Source organism: Trichosurus vulpecula, chromosome 8 (genome assembly GCF_011100635.1).
Source record: "Trichosurus vulpecula isolate mTriVul1 chromosome 8, mTriVul1.pri, whole genome shotgun sequence".
Classification (NCBI taxonomy): Eukaryota; Metazoa; Chordata; class Mammalia; order Diprotodontia; family Phalangeridae; genus Trichosurus; species Trichosurus vulpecula.
This window is the reverse complement of record NC_050580.1, coordinates 120,841,039-120,860,295: the sequence shown is the minus strand read 5'-3', so window position 1 is coordinate 120,860,295 and position 19,257 is coordinate 120,841,039. Positions and strand designations below refer to the sequence as shown.

The 19,257-nt window shown below is 38.4% G+C and overlaps 1 protein-coding gene and 1 pseudogene across 1 annotated transcript in view; one reads left to right on the top strand and one right to left on the bottom strand.

Annotated features, from left to right (window-relative positions):
* Nucleotides 1-2,532: 2,532 nt before the first annotated feature.
* LOC118829977 (5-formyltetrahydrofolate cyclo-ligase-like) overlaps nucleotides 2,533-19,257 on the bottom strand; it is a 95,555-nt gene continuing 78,830 nt past the window's right edge. Inside the window, exon 3 of the mRNA XM_036736841.1 lies at nucleotides 2,533-4,082. Coding sequence (XP_036592736.1) covers nucleotides 3,859-4,082 — 224 coding nt within the window. The 3' untranslated portion in view covers nucleotides 2,533-3,858. The remainder of the gene's footprint in view (nucleotides 4,083-19,257) is intronic.
* Nucleotides 11,632-11,752, top strand: LOC118830401 (annotated as a pseudogene).

The following is a 19,257-nucleotide window of genomic DNA, read 5'->3' as shown; positions in this document are numbered from 1 at the left end:
GAGGAACCACTATTTCATGAAATTACTTTTAAATATTGACAGCTGCCTTGCCTCACCAAGATACCTAACTCTTCCTATAAAATAAAGCATCAAGATAATAATGAACATTGTCGTTCATAAGATTCTAAGTTGAGGGACCATAAAGGTCATTTAGTCCTCTCCTTCTCTGCCTGCATTCATTTTACAGGTAAGAAAACAGGTTATGGTAAAGTGACTTGCCCAAAGTCACAGAAGTAGTGACTAGGGCAGATTTTGAACCCAAGTCTTTTGGCTCTAAATCCAGCACTCTTTCCATTGGGAAACCATCTGAGATTTGATCATACCGGGGGTCAAATCATGTCTCCTCATCTACTTCATCCAACCATTCGAGCACTGTTTATTGAACACTTACTGTGTGTATCATGCACATACATCACCACACCTACCAGTGAGAAGCACAGGATGTATGCAGCTTAGAGAATCTAAGCTTTCACCAGTTAATTTAACCTATTATGTACAAAGCACTGTACTGAGTGCTTCGACACTGAGTTACAGCGTTAGACCTGGAAGATCATCTACCTCAACCCCTTATTTTACAGATTAAGAAGGTGAAGGTCACAGAGATATGGTGCCACCACATGACAGGGGTAAGTAACAAAGTATCACTAGTACGTGGCTGTGATAATCCCTTGCAGTTGGACAGCACCCAAAAGTTTTCTCACTGCTTTCCTATACATTATTTCATCTGAGCCTCCTGGCAACCCCATGAAGTAGATAGGACAGGTGCTAATAAACCCACGGTGTACTGTGTTTTTGTTTATTTTGTTAAACATTTGTCAACTACATATTAAGCTAATTCAGGCCACACCTCCAGCCAACATGTTGATATCTGTGGTGTAGTGGATAGACTGCTGGCTTTGGAAACAGGAAGATCTGAGTTCATATTCTGCCTCAGCCATTTACTGGCTGACTCTGAGAGAACCGGATTTGCATTGTAAACCTTAAAGCATTACATAAAAACTAGCCATTATTATTGTTATAATTATTATCAAATGCTTTGTTAAAATCTATATAATCTCTTGACAACATTCCCCTCACTGGCCAGTTTATAAATCCTGTCCAAAAACAGTAAATAAAGCTAGTCTGTTATGACACGCTCTTGATGATACCATTCTAGTTTCCTTGTAATTATCATTTCATTTTCAGGTTGTACATTAGCTATCTCTATAATGATCCATTCTAGAATTTCTACCACAAACCCCAAACTTCTGACTCTAGTGCCCTAAGTCTATTGATATTTGCACTACATAGATGAGCCCCAGCTGTGCACACAGGTCATGTACATAAGAAGAGAACCAAAGAGGTTATAATTAGTATCACCTACTGCATTAAAGACAGTAACTTTTAAATAGATTATAACAGAGATAAAACTATGCACATCTACCATCATGGGGCGGGGAGGGGTGGTTCATATGAAGAAAAATACTGGCAAATTATATTGACTTCTCAAAATTAAGGTAACACAAGCCATTTCCCAATAGATATTGGTTAAAGTGTACGAATAGGAAGTTCTCAAAGGAAGAAATCCAAGTTATCAATAGTTATATTAAAAAATCTTCCAAATATTAATATAAATACAAATTAAAAATGACCCTAAGATTCTACCTCAAACATATCAAATGGGCAAAAATGGCAAAAATGAAAAATAACGAACATCGGAGCGGCTGGGAAAAGCCCACTAACGCACTGTTGGTGAAGCTGTGAACTGGTCCAGCCATTTGGGAAAGCAATTTGGAACTCTACTTCAAAAGTCACTAAACTGTACATTCCTGTGATCTAGTAATTCCATTTCTAGGTATGTAAAGCTCAAAGACAACAAAGAGAAATGTCCCATATGAACAAAAAATATTTACAGCAGCATTATTTTGTTGTAGTAAAGAATGGGAAACTAAGGGGGTAGCCACCAACTAAGGAATAGCTGAATAAGTCATGGTGTATGAATGTAATGCAATATTACTACAGCGTAGAAATTATGAAAAGAATTGATTCATAGAAACCTGAAGTTTAGGAAAATATGGGAATTGATGCAGAGAGAAGTAAGTACAACTACGAGGACAATTTATACAATAACATTATTTTTTAAAAAATCACCTTTGAAAGACTTAAGAACTCGATGAATACAATGATTCATCACTACATCACAACACTGATGAATCATGTTACCCACTGTGTGAAGGGATCAAGGGGCAGAATGCAATAGATATTTTCTAATATAGCCAAGGTCAGTCAGTCAGTCAATAAGCATTTATTAAATGCCTAATATGTGCCAGTCACTATGGTAAGTGCTAGAGTGTGGATTCCTTTTGCTTCACCATCCTTATTTACAAGGAATACAAGAAATGGTTGTTGTTTTGTAATTTGGGGGGAATTTAGGAGAAACTAGTGATACAGATGACCAAAAATGAAAACAAAGAAAAAATGTTCATTGTAGCATTAAAAACACAAAAGAGAACAGAGAGAGGTTCAGATGGAGACACAGACACACAGGATAACTTTGAAACTAAAATATTTGATTATGGTCTTTTTTTAATATATGCTAGAAGTAATAGATTCATGGTTTCATGTAAAAAAAAAAAACCCCTCCATTCATATGCCCAAAAAAACCACCCAAGATTAAAGCAACAATGAAAAATCCAGAATCAATCTATAGCAAAAAGTTTTCTGACAATGTTTTAATTATTTAAAAAAGCATCAGTATTGAAACTTTATAATTACAGCGTATTTAATATTAATGTTTATAGTATAAATAATTCAAAATATCAAAATGTTTAATCACTTTTTTAACCAACATAATATTTGTCCTTATAGCTCATAGATAGTTCCCCTACCCATCCCCCCACCTTGTTACTTCTGCCTTCTTCATTCTTTGTAGCCAACTTGACTTTCTTTACAACATGTCTGTCCACTTTCTACATGAAGTCTCAAATCACATACAATCCTCTAAGCCATTATGAACAAATTATTCAAATAATGCCACTTTTAAGTTATTACCACAACCAAGAAATATATTGTTCCCCAGGTGAAATGTCATCAGCCAACTTTCAACCTAAGGCAAATTTTATTTCCAAGTCAGAAACCCCAAATAAATGGAGCTGAGTTTATAATCGCTATAGCACCAGAACCTGGCATTAGAATCTAGAGACAGAACAAGTCGCTTTCCTATAATAAGGCATTTAGGGACTAATCATGGTGAATTGTAGTATTAAGCTCCAAAACCAATGAGCAATTTCTGTTGTATCCTACATCACTTTAGCCCACAAAAGCTATGAAGTATTCGACCCAAATTGCAGGTTGGGTGAACAAAGAAAAGGATTAATAGAGTCCTGATGAGTACTATTTGCCCTCTCTAAAGTCTGAACCAGGAACAAACAACAACAAGGCAATTAATATTTATCAAATCTTCCTATGTATGCTAGGGATTGAAGCAGAGCCTTAAAGGACATGTTGGAATACAGTAAAATCTTGTTCTAAATGAGTTTAAATTATCTTCATCATGCAAGTTGGACCACAGAATCTCATTCATAATTTATATTTCAAAGGGAATATAAATTTGTCATTTTAACACCAGGAAATTAGGAAGAAAAATCACTAAATGCAATGTTCACCTTTACCTAATATTCTATTGAACCCATTGCTAAAGATTTTTAACAAATATTTCATACTAAACCCTTCCTAATTACACCCAAGTCAATCCAGTTCTTAATAATACAAGGGTACAGTTGCAAATGAATTTTGGATAGCAGAAAAGAAATGCATTTGATGCTATTCAAGTACAAAACCCAGATCATTCCAAAGAGTTGTCACTAGGAACCACAAAGTTTATTTGTCTTCATAGAGCACTTCATCTATTTTCACATCATTTTCTCCGACTGGCACCGAACCACAGATCTGCTCTTTGAAAGCCAAAGCAATCGTGTAAGGCTTTCTTCCTTGGTGCTGCATGCACTGCTTCAGGTAGGTGTCATAGTATCCCTTTCCCCTTCCCAGGCGGTTGCCCTGTTTGTCAAATCCAAGACCCGGCATGAAGATGAGATCCAGACCCCCTATTTAAAAAAAAAAGAACAAATGTAATAAAAGTTAACAAATTAAAAAATAATGGATTGTTTTAAGTCTGCCATGCTATTAAAGGAAAGATATGTATAGTTTCACTGGAATACGTGAATGTTTGCAAGTAATTCTACATAATGCTTATCTTAAACCTAGAAGGCTGGTTCTTTGGCTTTTCTCTTTCAATTCGGACAATTAAATTTGAACGTCTATTAAGAACCTGCTGTGTGCGAAGCACTGGAAATACAAAGACAAATCCTAGTAGGCACAGAATGATGGGAGGTGTACAACAACTAAACAGAAAAATACGTAGTTATCAAAGAGCAGTGCCCAACAGCTAGGGGTGGAGGAGGGAGGTCATGGATGAAATGAGCCTAGAAAAATAAGAGAAAGAAATGAGGAGAGAGGGGATTCCACGGAGGAGGGGCAGCCCACGAGAAGGGAGAAGGGCTAGAGGCAGACTGCTGGGTTTGGGGCTCAGAGTCAGAACATAGATAGCTCAAAAGGAATAATGTAAAATAAGGTTAGAATAATGGGCTGGAGTGGGATTGGAGAAGGCCTTCAATTCCAGACAGAATCATTTGCATTTTCTCCTAGGGACAAAAGAGAGCACTGAAGGTCTCTGAACAGAGGAGTCACACGGTTAGATGTATGTCTGAGAAAAAGATCGTTTTGGCAGCTGTGTGAAGGATGGATTAGAAAAGGGAGAAACAAGAAAGAAGGAGACTATTACATTAGCCCAGGCAAGAAGTGATGAGAGCCTCAAATAAGGAAGCAGCCACCTTGTGAGGGGGAGAAAAAGAATGGATGCAAAAGATGGGATAGGCATAACCAACAAATACAGGCAACTGACTGGATGTGGAGCAAGGGAGACAGAAGCATCAAGGAAGTTATAAATCAGAGTGACCTGGAGAATAGTAGCACCGTCAAGAGAAATAAGAAAGTTTAAAAGAGGAGCAAGTTTAGAGGGAAAGATGTAGCATAAGCTTCTCAAACTAAATATCTACAAAACAACTCATTATGTCCAGAGTCAAAGTACCTGGGTTCAAACCCCACCTCTGACAATTACTACCTGCACGATCTTAGGCATATATCTTCACCTCCCCAGGCCTCTATTTCCACAACTGTAAAATGGGGGGGGGGGGGTAGACCTAATGACAAGTGAGGGCCCTTTCAATCCTTGATCTGTTCTCCTGTGATCTTCCCCTGTAAATCTATGTCTCTTCATAACTTTCTTCAGTTACTGTTGAAGGCACCACCACCCTTCCAATTATACCGGTTGAAAACTTTGGTGTCATCACTGACTCTTCGTTCTCCCTGACCCCTATGCTGAAACCGAGCAGGAGCAATCAGACTGGTATGAAGAGAACCAAGAGACAACAAGGGTACAGATACCAAGGTAGGTAAAAATGTCCAGGAAAAGGGAGGTGTTCAGCGGTGTCAAGGACACGGTAAGGTCATAGAGGATAAGGTCTGAGAAAAGGTCATCAAATTTAGTAGATAAAAAGATCACTGGCAACCTTGAGAGACCAGCTCCAACTGAACAATGAGAGCAAAAATCAGAGTGCAAGGAGTTGAGAAGTGAGTCGGTGGGCAGTGAGGCAATGGAGGCGGAAAGGGTTTTCAGGGAAAGGAAATAGAAATAGATGATTATTGAGAGGATGGCAGAGTTAAATGAAGGTTTTTAACGGCAGGGAAGACCTGAGGATGTTTGTAGTCAGAGGGGAAGAAGCCAGCATACAGGAAGAAATAAAAAATGAGGGAGAAGATGATCAATGGGGCAATATCGCAGAAATGACAGTAGATTACAATTAAGGGCACAAGAGGAGTCAACTCTAGCAAAAAGAAGGGACACATCTTCAAAGACTAGCGGAAAGGACAGAATGGAGGAAAATTAGAGGGGTGTTGAGGTGTGGAGTGGAGAAAATGAAGAAATTCATGATGGATGGCTTCAATTTTCTCAGGAAAGTAGGAGGCAAAGTTGTCTGCTCTGGGTGGGAAGACAGAGAAGCTTGAGGAGAGAGGAAAAGATCTGGAAGAGTCACTGGGGATGAGGGGTGGGGAAGAGAGTGATTGAGTCAATAAAGGAAAAATAAAAAGATTGCTATGCAACAGTGATAGTCCATTTGAGAAGAGGTGGCATAAATTTGTATTGGACACAGAACAGTTGCATTAATTTTTCCACACTGCCTCAGCAGCTTGGGAGTACGGAAAGAGAAAGTCAAAGGTGCCAACTGTGACTCAAGATTGAAGATGAGTAGAGTGTGAATGGGTCAAAAACAAGGGGTAACGGGATTTGAGGGTGGAGGAGAGTGCAAAGATGAATCGGTTAAGTGCAGAGTCAAAACATCGAAGGAAGGAAAGCAAGGCCAGGCAGGGGATGAGAGCCTGGGAGAACAGAGAGGGATGGGGGAAAAGAAGGACAAAGGATAGGCTTAGGAGAGTGGCAGAGAGATGTAATGACAAGCAATTGTGAACAAAGGAATTTAAGCACTGAAGAACACAGGGGTGGCATAGTTTGAGGTGAGGGGTAGGTTGAAATTGTGACTATATCTGTGGATGACTGAGGGAAAATGTAGATGTAGGTCATGGAAGGTCAAGGTTGGTGAACTGGAAGGGTCAGGCACATGAATACTGAAGTCCCCAAGGAAAAAGGGCAAGATTTGAGGAGGAAAAGATGGCAATAAGCCAGTTACTGAATTCCTTAAGAAAGGAAGAAGATCAAAGAAAGAGGAAGAGGTCGTATATGTACAAAAATATAGCAGCTCTGCGATGGCAAAGAACTAGAAACTAATGACGTGCCTATCAATTCAAAAATGGCTAAACAAATTGTGGTATGTGATATAATAGTAATACTACTGTGTTGTAAAAATTATGAAAGGGACAGTTTCAAACAAACTTGGGAAAATTTCTATGAACTGATGCAAAGTGAAATGAGCAGAACCAAGGGAATAATTACACTATAACAACACTGTAAGAATGTACAATTTTGAAAGACTTAAGAATTCTAATCAATGCAAAAATTAACCATGATTCCAGAGGACTGATGATAAGTGCTACCCACCACCTCCTCACAGATAAATGATAAATATGCAGAATGAGACACACATTTTTAGACATGATCAATATGGTTTGACAATGCATATTTGTTACAAGGTTGGGTTTCCTTCTGTTCAATGAACCAATCAATTAAATCACATCATTTGTAATCTTTGTATCTTTGCTGCTTCTCAACTCTTTTCATCACTTCCTGCAGTTTGGGTTAATTTGGGTTTGTGGCAGTTCTGAATAGTTTAAAGTACCATACTACTGGATAAATTCATGTTTTTCTATCTATATACCTTCACTAGTACTAAATATAATAGTTATCAAATATTGAAATATCCCTACTTACAACCTTGGAAATAGCTTACTCACCGAGGATGATAAGCTATACCAAATGAACATAAAAGAAGGATGGTTTAATTTACTTTACAGCCCTATGCAAGCTCCACAGAGGAGACGGAGTTTGGCAAAAATGAATGAATGAATTAATAATAATTTGTGTGAGTAGGTGCATTTTTTACTTATTTAGAAAGTTATCATAAAATTATAAAGTATTCCATATTGAGGACAATTAATGGATCAAGCAGAGACTACTTAGACCTAGAAAGCACAAGTGAACATAGTATTTGTATAAAATTGCTTGGTTTTCAGTGAATATAGTCTGATATGCCAACAGCATAATCTTTTGCTGAAACTAGTTTCAGAGAAATGGGGGGTTGGGCAGGGAGAGGGGCAGGGGAGGGAAAAACAAGGCCCGGCAGAGGGAAAGGCAAGGCTCAAAACTAAAGAAAATAAAGTAATGGTCCAGGTGGAAAGTAACGGAACTGCACTGCTCTGTAACTGATAATAATACTGATTCCCCTCAAAGAAGTCATTTTGTTTGCAAAAGGTTCAGCCATGGGCCATGATTTGCAATTCTGGATATCTAAAACGCACACATGGAATCTGAGTTCCTTACCTGAATCACATCTGGGTCAGGACAATGGTGCAGTTGAAAGAAACCAAGACTTGAAGTGGAGAGGCTCCAGCTCAAGCTCTGGTTTGCCATTTACCAGTGGTAGGATTATGGGCACACCCTTGAACTTCTAAGTCCCTGTTTCTTTAGCTGTAAAATGAGGCCCTCTCACTGGAGGCTGTTAGAAAAGAGCTTCATAAAGTGCTATGTAGCTATGAGCTGTTATTACTATGACTGTAATTGAAATTCGTTTCTGTACTTAGATGGTGATTCTTTCACATCAGGACCATCCCAAGATAATTGTGGTAGGACAGAAAGAGGTAGTCTTGAAGTCAGAAGACTAGGGCTGAATCCCAGCTCTACCTCTTGCCATTTGGCACCTCTGTTTCAGTTTCCTAGTCTAAAAAATGGGGAGTCTGTACTACCCGCAAGTACAATGTAAGTCCCCTGACGACAGAGGCTGTCTCTTGTCCCAACATCTCGCAGAGAACTTTGCACATAATACGTATGCACTGAATTGAACTAAAAACACTTGGTAAACCTTAAGAGTTCTAGGTAATTGTGGGTTGTTGTTATTATTACAATCACAGTAAGAGGTGGCCCACTAAAACGACTTCTCACTCAGCACTAAGCCCAAATCAATCAACCAAAAAGGATTAAGTGCATACTCTGCACTCCGAACTGAGGATACAGAAACAATCCCTATTCATAAGGCGCTTATGTTCTAACAGGAGGGATAATAACAACACATATGAGCATACGCAGAACAACTGTGAAGAGAATAAATGCAAATAAATATAATGTAGCTACACATAAGGTGGCTGAAAAGGAGAAGCCCTAGCCATTGGGAGAATCAGGAAAGGCTTAGTATAGAGGGAGGTACTTGAGCTGCATCTTGATTAACTCTTACGTGAAGATGATTCAACATCACAACCATTTGGAAAAGTTCATCTACTTCCTTTTTTTGTTTGTTTATCTCAAGCACATACTAAATTTAACCCAGTAGGACTGGCACTGCCTTGCTTGTCTGTCTCCCCTTTTGAACTTCCTTCTGCTAGCTCTTTTGGGCAAGCTCTTATTATTATGACCACAGTAAGAGCTGGTGCTTATTTTCCTATTTTCTATCCACAAAAGGATTTCAGTGCTGGACTTGGAACAACTGAGTAGGTGGAAGGGAGAACCTAATTTCTTCAGTGCAGTAGAAAGCTGCTTGATTCACATCTCAGTCTGCCTAGACCAAGGAAGGGATTAAAGGCAAGAGTGAAAGGCAACCAAGTCTAAAGGCGGTCACTGTTCAGATTACCGTTGCTTCGTCTCCTGGTTGTTTTCTGAAAATGAAACAGAATCAAAAAGGTATCCCATCACCAAATGAATCCGATCAATATGGCCACCACTTCATCATCTAAAGGGAGTACGGAAGGAGAGGGACCTACCTATTTCCAACAATGGAGACTACTCTGGTAAAATTCAAGTTTGAAGAAAGGACAAGAAATTAGAAATGAAAAGTGAGGTCCCAATTTCTTTTCATTTTTGTTGGACGAAGGAGAGGAAAGGAGAGAAAGAAAGATCAGAAAGTATACCAAGTGTGCAAAAGCTTACAGCCTCAGGAGGGAAAAAAAGGATTAGTATCTATTCTTCAGTTTTATGTTACCTTCACTACTCCCAACAACTTCTGGCCTGCCACATTAGTTCTCAGACCCTTTTCAAGACTAAAAATGATTGATTTTCCTAGTCTTTCGATGTTATCACAGAGAGAGAGGAAGAATAAAGGTACTGAATTATGAGGCTAAAATGTTACACACTCAAACTGTTAAAGGCTATCAGTTTGGCCAAATTTGTATCGGGGTCAAATAATTCCCCCTTTCCTACTGGGGAAGCATGGGGGGGAGGGGAATATTTCCTGATTTTTCTAGCTCTTTCCTTGTAAGTTGGGGGTGGGGAGAGAAGAGTTTGAGGGTAAGCAAATGGTTGGTAAGGGCAAACATATTTTTTATTTTCTTCTGCTACATCCAATGTATTCAACAGAAAGACCTCTGGTCAGTCTGGTGGGGTACTCCCCCTTCCAGGGAGATCAGAAAAGACTTATCTGATCTTCAAGGTACTTTTTCACTAATCAAGTCATGATGTTCTTAAATATTCACTTGGGTCTAATTCTGGTTTCAATCTGTACCTATTGGTACCCCAGTAAGCAAGTGGAATATAATTGGAAATTAACTTGTTCCATCTCATGACCATACTAATGCTTGGTCAGCAGGCTGCCAACAGGGTTTTTCAGTAGATTTTCCCAAAGGTACTACACCCTGTTCAATCAATGGAGCATATCAAATGCTTCTACCTTACTTTTAAAGGCTTTCCTTATATAAGTAAAAATAATGGTCAGTAGTAACTAAAAAAAACCTTTTATCCTAAAATTTTAAGAGTATTCTATTTGGAATATGCCATTCCTCACTTTTGAGACTATAGTAATTTTGGTCCTGACTTTTTTTTTAAGTTCATTTCTATAGTCTTTGATTACAGAACAAATACGCAGTAATTAATCTGTAGGTTGTTTTCTTACTTAACTATTTATTCTATGATGTATTGGATAGAAGGAAGACTTGGTATAGAGCCCCACCCCGTGACACATATAGGCAGTATATCCTGGGAAAGTCATTTAACCTCTCAATGTGCCAGGTAGGCAGTGGCTGATCAACATTGGTAGAGACTGTTCTTCACCAGGAGCTTCCTACACTGATAAAATCATGGGTCCAGATGATTTAATTTTACAAAAACATAAGTCTTTTAGAAATGTTCACTGAGACATGTGGGAAATTATAAGTAGATAAATAGAGAAGTAGATACATATAGGCATATATAAATAAATATATGCATAGGCATATATAAGTAAATATATGCATATTTTTAATCTCCTTCATAAAGTAACAAAGCACCATTTTTCTGAGAATGATGTTTAAGAGGGTGTTTTTTTCAAGGCAGAGGTTGTAGGGAAGGTAAGAGAACATTATGTTCCATGAAGAAGGGCCCACAGTGTGAGAAGGTTAATTGTCCTCTTAACAATGTGCATAAATGCAAACCCACACGCCCACAAGAGAAGGTTGGGCAATGTACTCATAAAATATAGACTTCACAGCTGGTCGCATTTGTTGCATAAACTACTACATCTAAATACACTGGAAGCTCCCCTGATCTGGATTAGTTAAATTTGATTTTCTACCCACCCAGCCTACTCCATGTCCCTTCATACCCTTCTCCCCTTACTAGTGGTTTGGTCTTCTTAGTATCTCATCCTGTTCAGCAGCATTGCTCCAGTACTGATGTATGTTATGGATCCCATAGAGAAGATTGGGATCTGGCTCTTCTGATTATCTTGTTACCACCATATCATCAATCCCTGAATTAGAGCTCGCAGGTAAATCTTAGAAGGCGACTTTCAGTTGGCTGTTACAACATTTCCTACTTGCTTCAACCACATTACCCAGGGTGTAGCCCTGAAAGAGGAATTTCTAGCATTTAGGAAACACATACTATACACTAAGCACAGTTAAGTATTGTATGAAAGGAGAGAAGACCAACATTTCCCATAATAAGGATAAAAGTGGTCATAGGGTCTTTGTAATACATATGATCGTAGTATTGCCACCTACTCTGTGGCATCCAAATGTTTTGGGAAAGCTGGCACAGTGTAGTGGATAGAGGGCAAGTCTCAAAGCCAGTAAAACCCTATTTCAAGCCCTCTAACTCTAGAGTCACTCACACGTCACTTATTTGCGCAATTCTAGGCAACTCCTTAAGACTAAATTGTAGGGAATTGTGAAGCCAGGCATTGATTGATAAGAGAGAAGTTCCTCACCCTGGAGTTCCCTAAGGTAATGAAACTGGAGGTTCACTTACAAAAAAAAAAAAAGTCCCTGCCTTCAAAGAACTTACATTCTAAGGAGGGGAGACAGAGGAGAGGAAGAGGAGACACAATGTGCATGTTTATGCAGGTATACATAAGACTCATAAAATGCAGACACAAGGCAACTGTGAATGCAAAGGCACTTACAGATGAGGGTGCTGGGAGGGCATTAAGGCAGAGTGCTAAAGACAGTCACAGGGCAAATGGGATTCTCTCTGTGCATGATATTTTTAAGGGAGCACACAGGGCCAATTGCAATCTCCTTTCTGCCTATGAGGTGAGAAAAATATAAATCAGTACTCACCAAAGTAAAGTATTTTAGTATTAATATCTTTATTGCTGGGCTTTATCTTTCAATAGTCTTCCTCTCCTGTCCATTTTGGAAAGAAATGGGGAAAAAAAGTCCTCTTGGACAATACCTTTGCTTTATTTTCTGCTTTGAAATGGCAACTATAGTTATAAACAAAGGCTTGGGGCGGGGGAAAGGGGAGTGTTAAAGAAAATCCATTGAAATATATTGTCCTCCATTGAGCAAAGAATTCTATTAGAAGAGCAGCTAACTTGTTGACACTGCCTCATGTTCAGAGTTAATACAGTAAATAAGTCAGTACTTTCTTCTATTTCTGGACACAAAAAGGCAAGAATATATCTAACATTTTATTAGAAATAATAACAATAATGACAGCTATCATTTATATAGTCCTTGCTTTGCAAAATGCTTTATGTTATCTCATGTGTTCCTCACAAGAACCCTGTGAGGTGGATGCTGTTACTATTATCACCATTTTACAGATGGAAAAACTGAGGTACAGAGAGGTTAAGTAATTAAACTAGCTAGTGTCTGAGGCAGAACTAGAATTCAGGTCTTCCTTTACCCCAAGTCCCATGACCTACCTACTGAGCCACTTTGAGAACACAGACATTTAAAAAAAAAAACATACTGCCATCAGATGACATAACAATGTAAGGAACATAAGCAATATATAAATATTAGCTATTATTATCATTAATATTATCTCTATTATTTATCATCTGAAACCATTTGGGATCTTTGCTGTTTTATCAGGCAAGGCTGTCCAGAGTTAGTGAGCGTCTGAGGCCACTCCAAACCAGGGTCTTCCTGCCTCCTGTTCTACTCTCTATCCGCTATGCCGCCTAGCTACCCCAATGGACTCCATTACTTCAGCTAATTCATGATTTTATCACTATGGATACTCTCTCCAACCATACAGATTATGATTTATTGATGCTTTCGTATCCTGTGCAAGCCTTTCCAAGTCCTTCCATAAATCTTCCACATAGTATGTGCCCACCATGCCAAAGGCCTTCCTCTAGGTTTTTAAATATTTGATAATAGTTGATAAGTGCTACCAGTTATACAGCACTTTAAGATTTGTAAAACATTTTACACGTATTATCTCATTTGATTTGCCAATGCCCCATTCGGACTGTTGAGTTGTCATCTCACTCATTCTTGCTACATGACTAACCCTAATCCGTTTCTACTCGCACGTTCGTAATGAAGTCTTCTGTGCTACGTAACATGCACATTGTCCCCTTATACCTTGCAGGTGCCTTTGGGACACCTGCAAAGCTGAGTCTTCACAGATGATGGGGTTCTACGACCTGTAGTCATATGGCATCGTCAGTTGCTGTTTATGGATTCTGGTGGCAGAGAGCAGTCTGGAATCAAATGCAGGACAAAATTAAGAAAGAGCCGGCAGGTCAGTGTGAATGAAATACGGAGTACATGAATGAGATTAACATAAAACGGGGCTAGGAAAGTAGTTTGGAACCAGACTGTGGACCGGAAGCATAGGGATCTCACTTAGCTCACAAAGGGACAAGAGGGCGTGGGGAGGACAAAGAGAAAGAGGGGGAGGGACTAGATTAATTGCCTCTAGTTGCAAGGCTGTTTCAGGCCTACAACCAAATCACCATTTATAATCACCAGAGCAAAGCCTTCCAATGTTTTGCCTTGCGCAACCACAGAGATCAGTTGCAACAGTTAAGTCGCTGAGTGACCCTCACTATTGTCTTTAATAACTTTCCTGTGCTCAATTCCAGAAGTGTAATCACTGGGTGCTGCCTCCTGGCTAGTAATGAGTGTTTCCTGTATTCCCGACCAGGCTTCTTTTCAGAGAGAACCTGTAACAATGAAGAAGACGCGGTTACCCTGGTTCCTACTGTGCTGTTTATTGTCATTTAATTATTAAGAGTTCTGAGAATGTCATGCCTCACGTCAAGAATCTTGAGTTGTTCTCTATTGCCTCTGAGATAAAATACAAACTCCTCAGCTCGGTACTTTAAGCCCTTCACAGTCTGGCTCCAGCCTACCTTTCCAGACTTATTTCTCTTTCCTCCTCTTCAAAAACTGGCCAACTTCACTGTTCCCTGACCTTGATGTTCATTATAGCCTACATTACAAGATACCCATTTTTACTACAAGTCCCTTCTGCCTGCACCAAAAGCTGAGGGAGAGCTTCCTCACTGGGCTTTCTCTTACCCCTTTATCTTTCCCTTGCCCCAGATCAAAAGCAAACCATCATGACTAACTTTGATAGACTTGGCTCTCCTCAGCAATACAAGGCTCAAAGACAGCTCCAAAGGACTCATGATGGAAAGAGCTATCTACATCCAGAGAAAGAACTGAGGAGTCTGAATGCAGATTGAGGCAAACTATTTGCTCTCTCTTTTTTTCCCCTCTTTTTTTTTTTTGGTTTTGTTTCTTCTCTCTCATGATTCATCCCATTGGTCATAATTCGTCTTTGCAACTTGACTATTGTGTAAATAAGTTTAATCTGAAGGTTTATGTAGAATCTATATCAGACTGCATGCCATCTTGGGGGGGAGAGGGGAGAGGAGAGGAGGGAAGAAAATTCGAAACTCAAGAACATGTAACACTAAGTGTTGTAAACTAAAGATAAAAAATCTAATTTTAAAAAAAGGGTAAATCATCAGCTACTTCACACATATGACATGTCTTTTAAATACAAGAACCATCTTACTAGAGTGTAAGGATTTTCAGGGCCCAAGCTGTATCACAGACAAGTTATAGATACGTAGTATCAATGAAGAGCTCAGCTTTGTCCAGCCATAAAGGTGTCTTACCTAGTTGTGGATGGATGGATGAATGAATGAGTAAGTGAAAAGGGGGATTTATGAAGCTCTTATTATGTGTCGAACACTGAGCCTAACCCGTACAAAAGCAAAGATAGCTCTCGACCTCAAGGAGCTTATATTCTAACTGGTTTGCATGACCGTAAGCAAAAGCATGGAAGTAAGAATAATTGTGATAGGTTTGGGGGAAGATGAGACCAAACTTGGTTGGATCAGAGTTTGTATAATGGGATCAGTGCTTGCTTTAAGGTCTGCAAAGCACTTTCCTCATAATAATCCGGTGAGGATAAGTATCATTTTTCATTTTTCCCATTTTTGTAGATGAAGAAACTGAAGTTCGGAAAAATGAAGCAACTTATCAATTTCACAATGCTAGTAAGTGGAAGAAACAGGATTAAAATCCAGATTTTCTGGCTTCCTCTGAAACATGGGCCACAAAAAGTCAACAGAAAAATATTGCTAGTTCTACTTTAGAAGCAAAAGTAAGATCAAAACCAAGATTTTTGAGCCAAAAAAATCATCATCAAAACAGGGTATTTCACCAAGGCAAACAGCTTTTTAGAAACTGACACTGTTGTACCATCATCATAAAGGACTAGTTTTTGTGCTTAGCTGAAGAAATGGTATGCCAAAAAGCAACAGGACATCATAGCTTCCTTCTAAAGCAGAGCATTTTAGTGCATTTATGTCTGAAACATTCTCATAGATTTTTGCTTTGTCATTTGTCCCATTTTCCCCCCAGAAGAATTCACTCAGCAGGTAGCCGTCTGGCTCTAGGAGTGGACTATTCTCACAAGGAAAGAGTCATCCGTGAAATCTGCCAGTTCAGTTTGTGAAAACCTATATTCCTTTTCCAAATCATGGAAATGATCAAAGAAACAAAAGACAATATTGTGGTCTACTTAAACTTAAGACTTAGGATCATGGATCTTTGGTCTGTAAAAGGGATCATAGAGATGATTTAGTCCAACCTCATCTCTGTCCTACCCCTCCCATTTACCATATGAAGAAACCAAAGCCCAAAAGGGTGAGGGAATTAACCCAAAGTTGCACAGAACAAGGAAGTGGACCCAGATCTTCTCACTTCAAATCCAAACATTTTGCTAGATTCTGTACCTACTTCTGAAACGTATGTTCCAGTTCAAAATGTTAACTGTCAAGTGAAATGGAAAACAGCACCTAGCATGACACTGTGCACAAACAATGATGCACAAATTAACTAGGACAAATTAAAGTAATTAAATGTACTGACATAAAATGCACTTTACAATTTATTATGTCTTTTTAAAAAGTTTATAATGTGATGTTATTTTGCTATAATTATTTGTTTTACATGATTTATGATTGTGCTCACAAGATTTTGACACATACTTTTTAATTCATCATAATTAAACTACACTTTTATCACACTGGATATTAAGCATAATTTTGACAGTCAATTTTTCTGGGTCTGGTCTTGATTTCAATAGGGTTTAAATAACATTGAGTTCCCAGGCCAATGAAGCATGTTTATCTCCATTTCTTGGATATATTTCTTGAACTTTCATGGCATCTGGCATACTGCTTGGCACATAGTAAGTGCTATGTAAATGTTACCTATTATTATTATTATTACTATTATTGTAATGCAAGCCTGTGACACCATTTCTACCTCCATTTAAACAAGTCTGCTTCTCAGTATGTAAGTATATTTATCAGACTTCATTATTCTCTCATTAGGGATAAGATTTCCAAGCCTAAAAAGAGGAGAAAAAACAAAAACATTTTTAGGAGGTGATGTTTTATGGTCTAATAAAGATGCTGAAGTCTTACAGGACCCCCTGAACTCCTTATAAAGGTTTTAATAGAGGCTTGAATAAAAAAGTTGAGTTTCATTAAAGTAAAAATTACCCTTTTCCAGTCTTTGGTATTCCAGTCTTTGTACTGTCTTGCCCATGAGAGAAGGATTCTCTCTTCATAACAACAGGTTGCAGCTATTTTCTTGTATTTTTTTGTTTTGTTTTAATGGTCTTCTCACTGTTCTTCCAACCTCAATAAGCTTATACCACACAGTAAAGGAATCAATAATAAGCTCTCCAGTTGCCAAGCCTCCCTGAAGTTCTTGCATGTTTTCTAAAGCTAAATTAGATTTTTTTTTGCAGCACTATTCAGTTTTTTATGTTGATTTTCAATTTCCTTTGCACTTGAGCAGAATTTATCTTGCTTTATTATGGGCTTAAATAATTCTTAAAATGCCTGACTTCCCCAAACCAATAGCCTCTTCAGTATCTCTAATATTCACCAGGTATGCTCTAAGAGTTATATTTTTTTCACATTTTCTTGAATTAATATCTTTTCTTTAAAATCATTGAATTAAAAGCATTAGATCAACTAAATACATGTTTGGCACAAAATCAAGCACCCATCTGATATAGAATTAACTAAAAGTGGGGAAAACAGTTCAATATGGTTTCAACTGGTAAAGGTCAGATGTTCTAAGTCAGTCTGGTGTCAGTATTAACACTCATGAATGATCATTACTGTGACAAAATGAAACCCTATCAAAATATTACTTGTCCCAAGTACTTCACAGATCACTTTAGTCAGTATATAATAAATAGTTTGTTTAACTGACTAGTAACTAGGTTAAAGTGAGGCCTAGCACAATGCATTTGCAACTATACAGATTTCACTCTTCAGAAAGGGTTTTTTTTTTAGTGTTATAACTTCGGAAAGAGCAAATCACAACCTGTCTGGCCCTCAGGTTCCTCACCTTTAAAAAGAGAATGTTAGGCTAGATAACCACTACTACCACCACCCTCCAATCCCTTTTCTCTCTAAATTTACAATCCTATGATTATTTCATCTATCAGTATATTATAAAAATAACATCCATTCTTTGGATTGAACTAAGGAAACTTGGGTTCTGATTCTACGTCTACCACAATCTTAGATGTGTGACCTGTAGCAAGTTAATTCAACTTTATGGGCCTCTATAAAATAAGTAGGTTAGAATAGATGGTGAATGAATCAATGGAGCACTTATTAAACACTATGTACCAAGCATTGTACCTATGTACACTGGGGATACAAATAGAAAAATTGAGACACTCCTTCCTTTCATGGAGCTTACATTCTAATTGGGGGAACAATACAGAAAAGAAAGTTAACCTGAGAGTGGATGGAAAGGCTTAAAAATGCTAAAGGTATAGCGGAAGGACCAAGAGCAAGTTCACAGGACCCTTAGGTTCCATCAGTAAGTCAGAGGAAAGTGTCAGGGCATAAAGGTAGGGCAGATGGTAAGACTAGGTGGGCCTACATCTCCCTGGAAGGAACAGAGTTGGTGACTCCCATCTCATCCAAGCCAAATGAGCAGTCAAGTAAGCTGGATGGATTCTGGGTGACCCTACTTAGGGAAGCACCAAGGAGAGAAAATGGGGCAAGGCACACCACCAGGTAGTAGGGTCATGATCTTTAAAGTCCCTTCTCAATTTAACATGTTGTGGTTCTAAAAATCACACCATATTCTTCAATTTTAGGTAGCATACTATACAGAGGAACTCTATTAATGTTTAAAGATGGCTTCTTTTCTTAGAAAGTAAAATATAAAATATTCTTTCTACTTTCTACTACACTCCACTGCCTCTTAAAATCTTTGATTAAAGGAGCCTTGCATACCAAGGTCACTCAAGTATCCTAAATTCCTAGACTTAGGTCTTTCGTATTTAATATTCTATCCTCACCAACCCTTCCTTTCTAGCCACAATAGTATTCTCCATCCTCATTCCAGATTCATCTAACACTTCACCTCTAAGATTCTTAGTTTACCTTTGCCATGGTGTAAGGTACTTCTCCCTACAGAAAAGGGCAAGGGAAAAGAGATCCATCAAAAGAAGCTGGGTAGAATACAGAGGAACTACCTGATATGAGCTCTGTTGACTACAGAGAGGTCAGGTTTGTTTTTTTTTTTTAATGGGAAAGGATTATATCTGAAGCCTGGCAAAGTTAAGAGGTAGCCATCTAACCTGAGTGGGGAAAAACTGAAAGAAACTGTAAAAATAGAAGTGGGGTTTTAGTATTTAGTTAGTAAAAGCATTGTTTTAGTTACATCAAGCTGGGCTAAATAATGAAGTATCGTATCTGAAATGTTTCCAACCCAATACTGCTTGCGCCC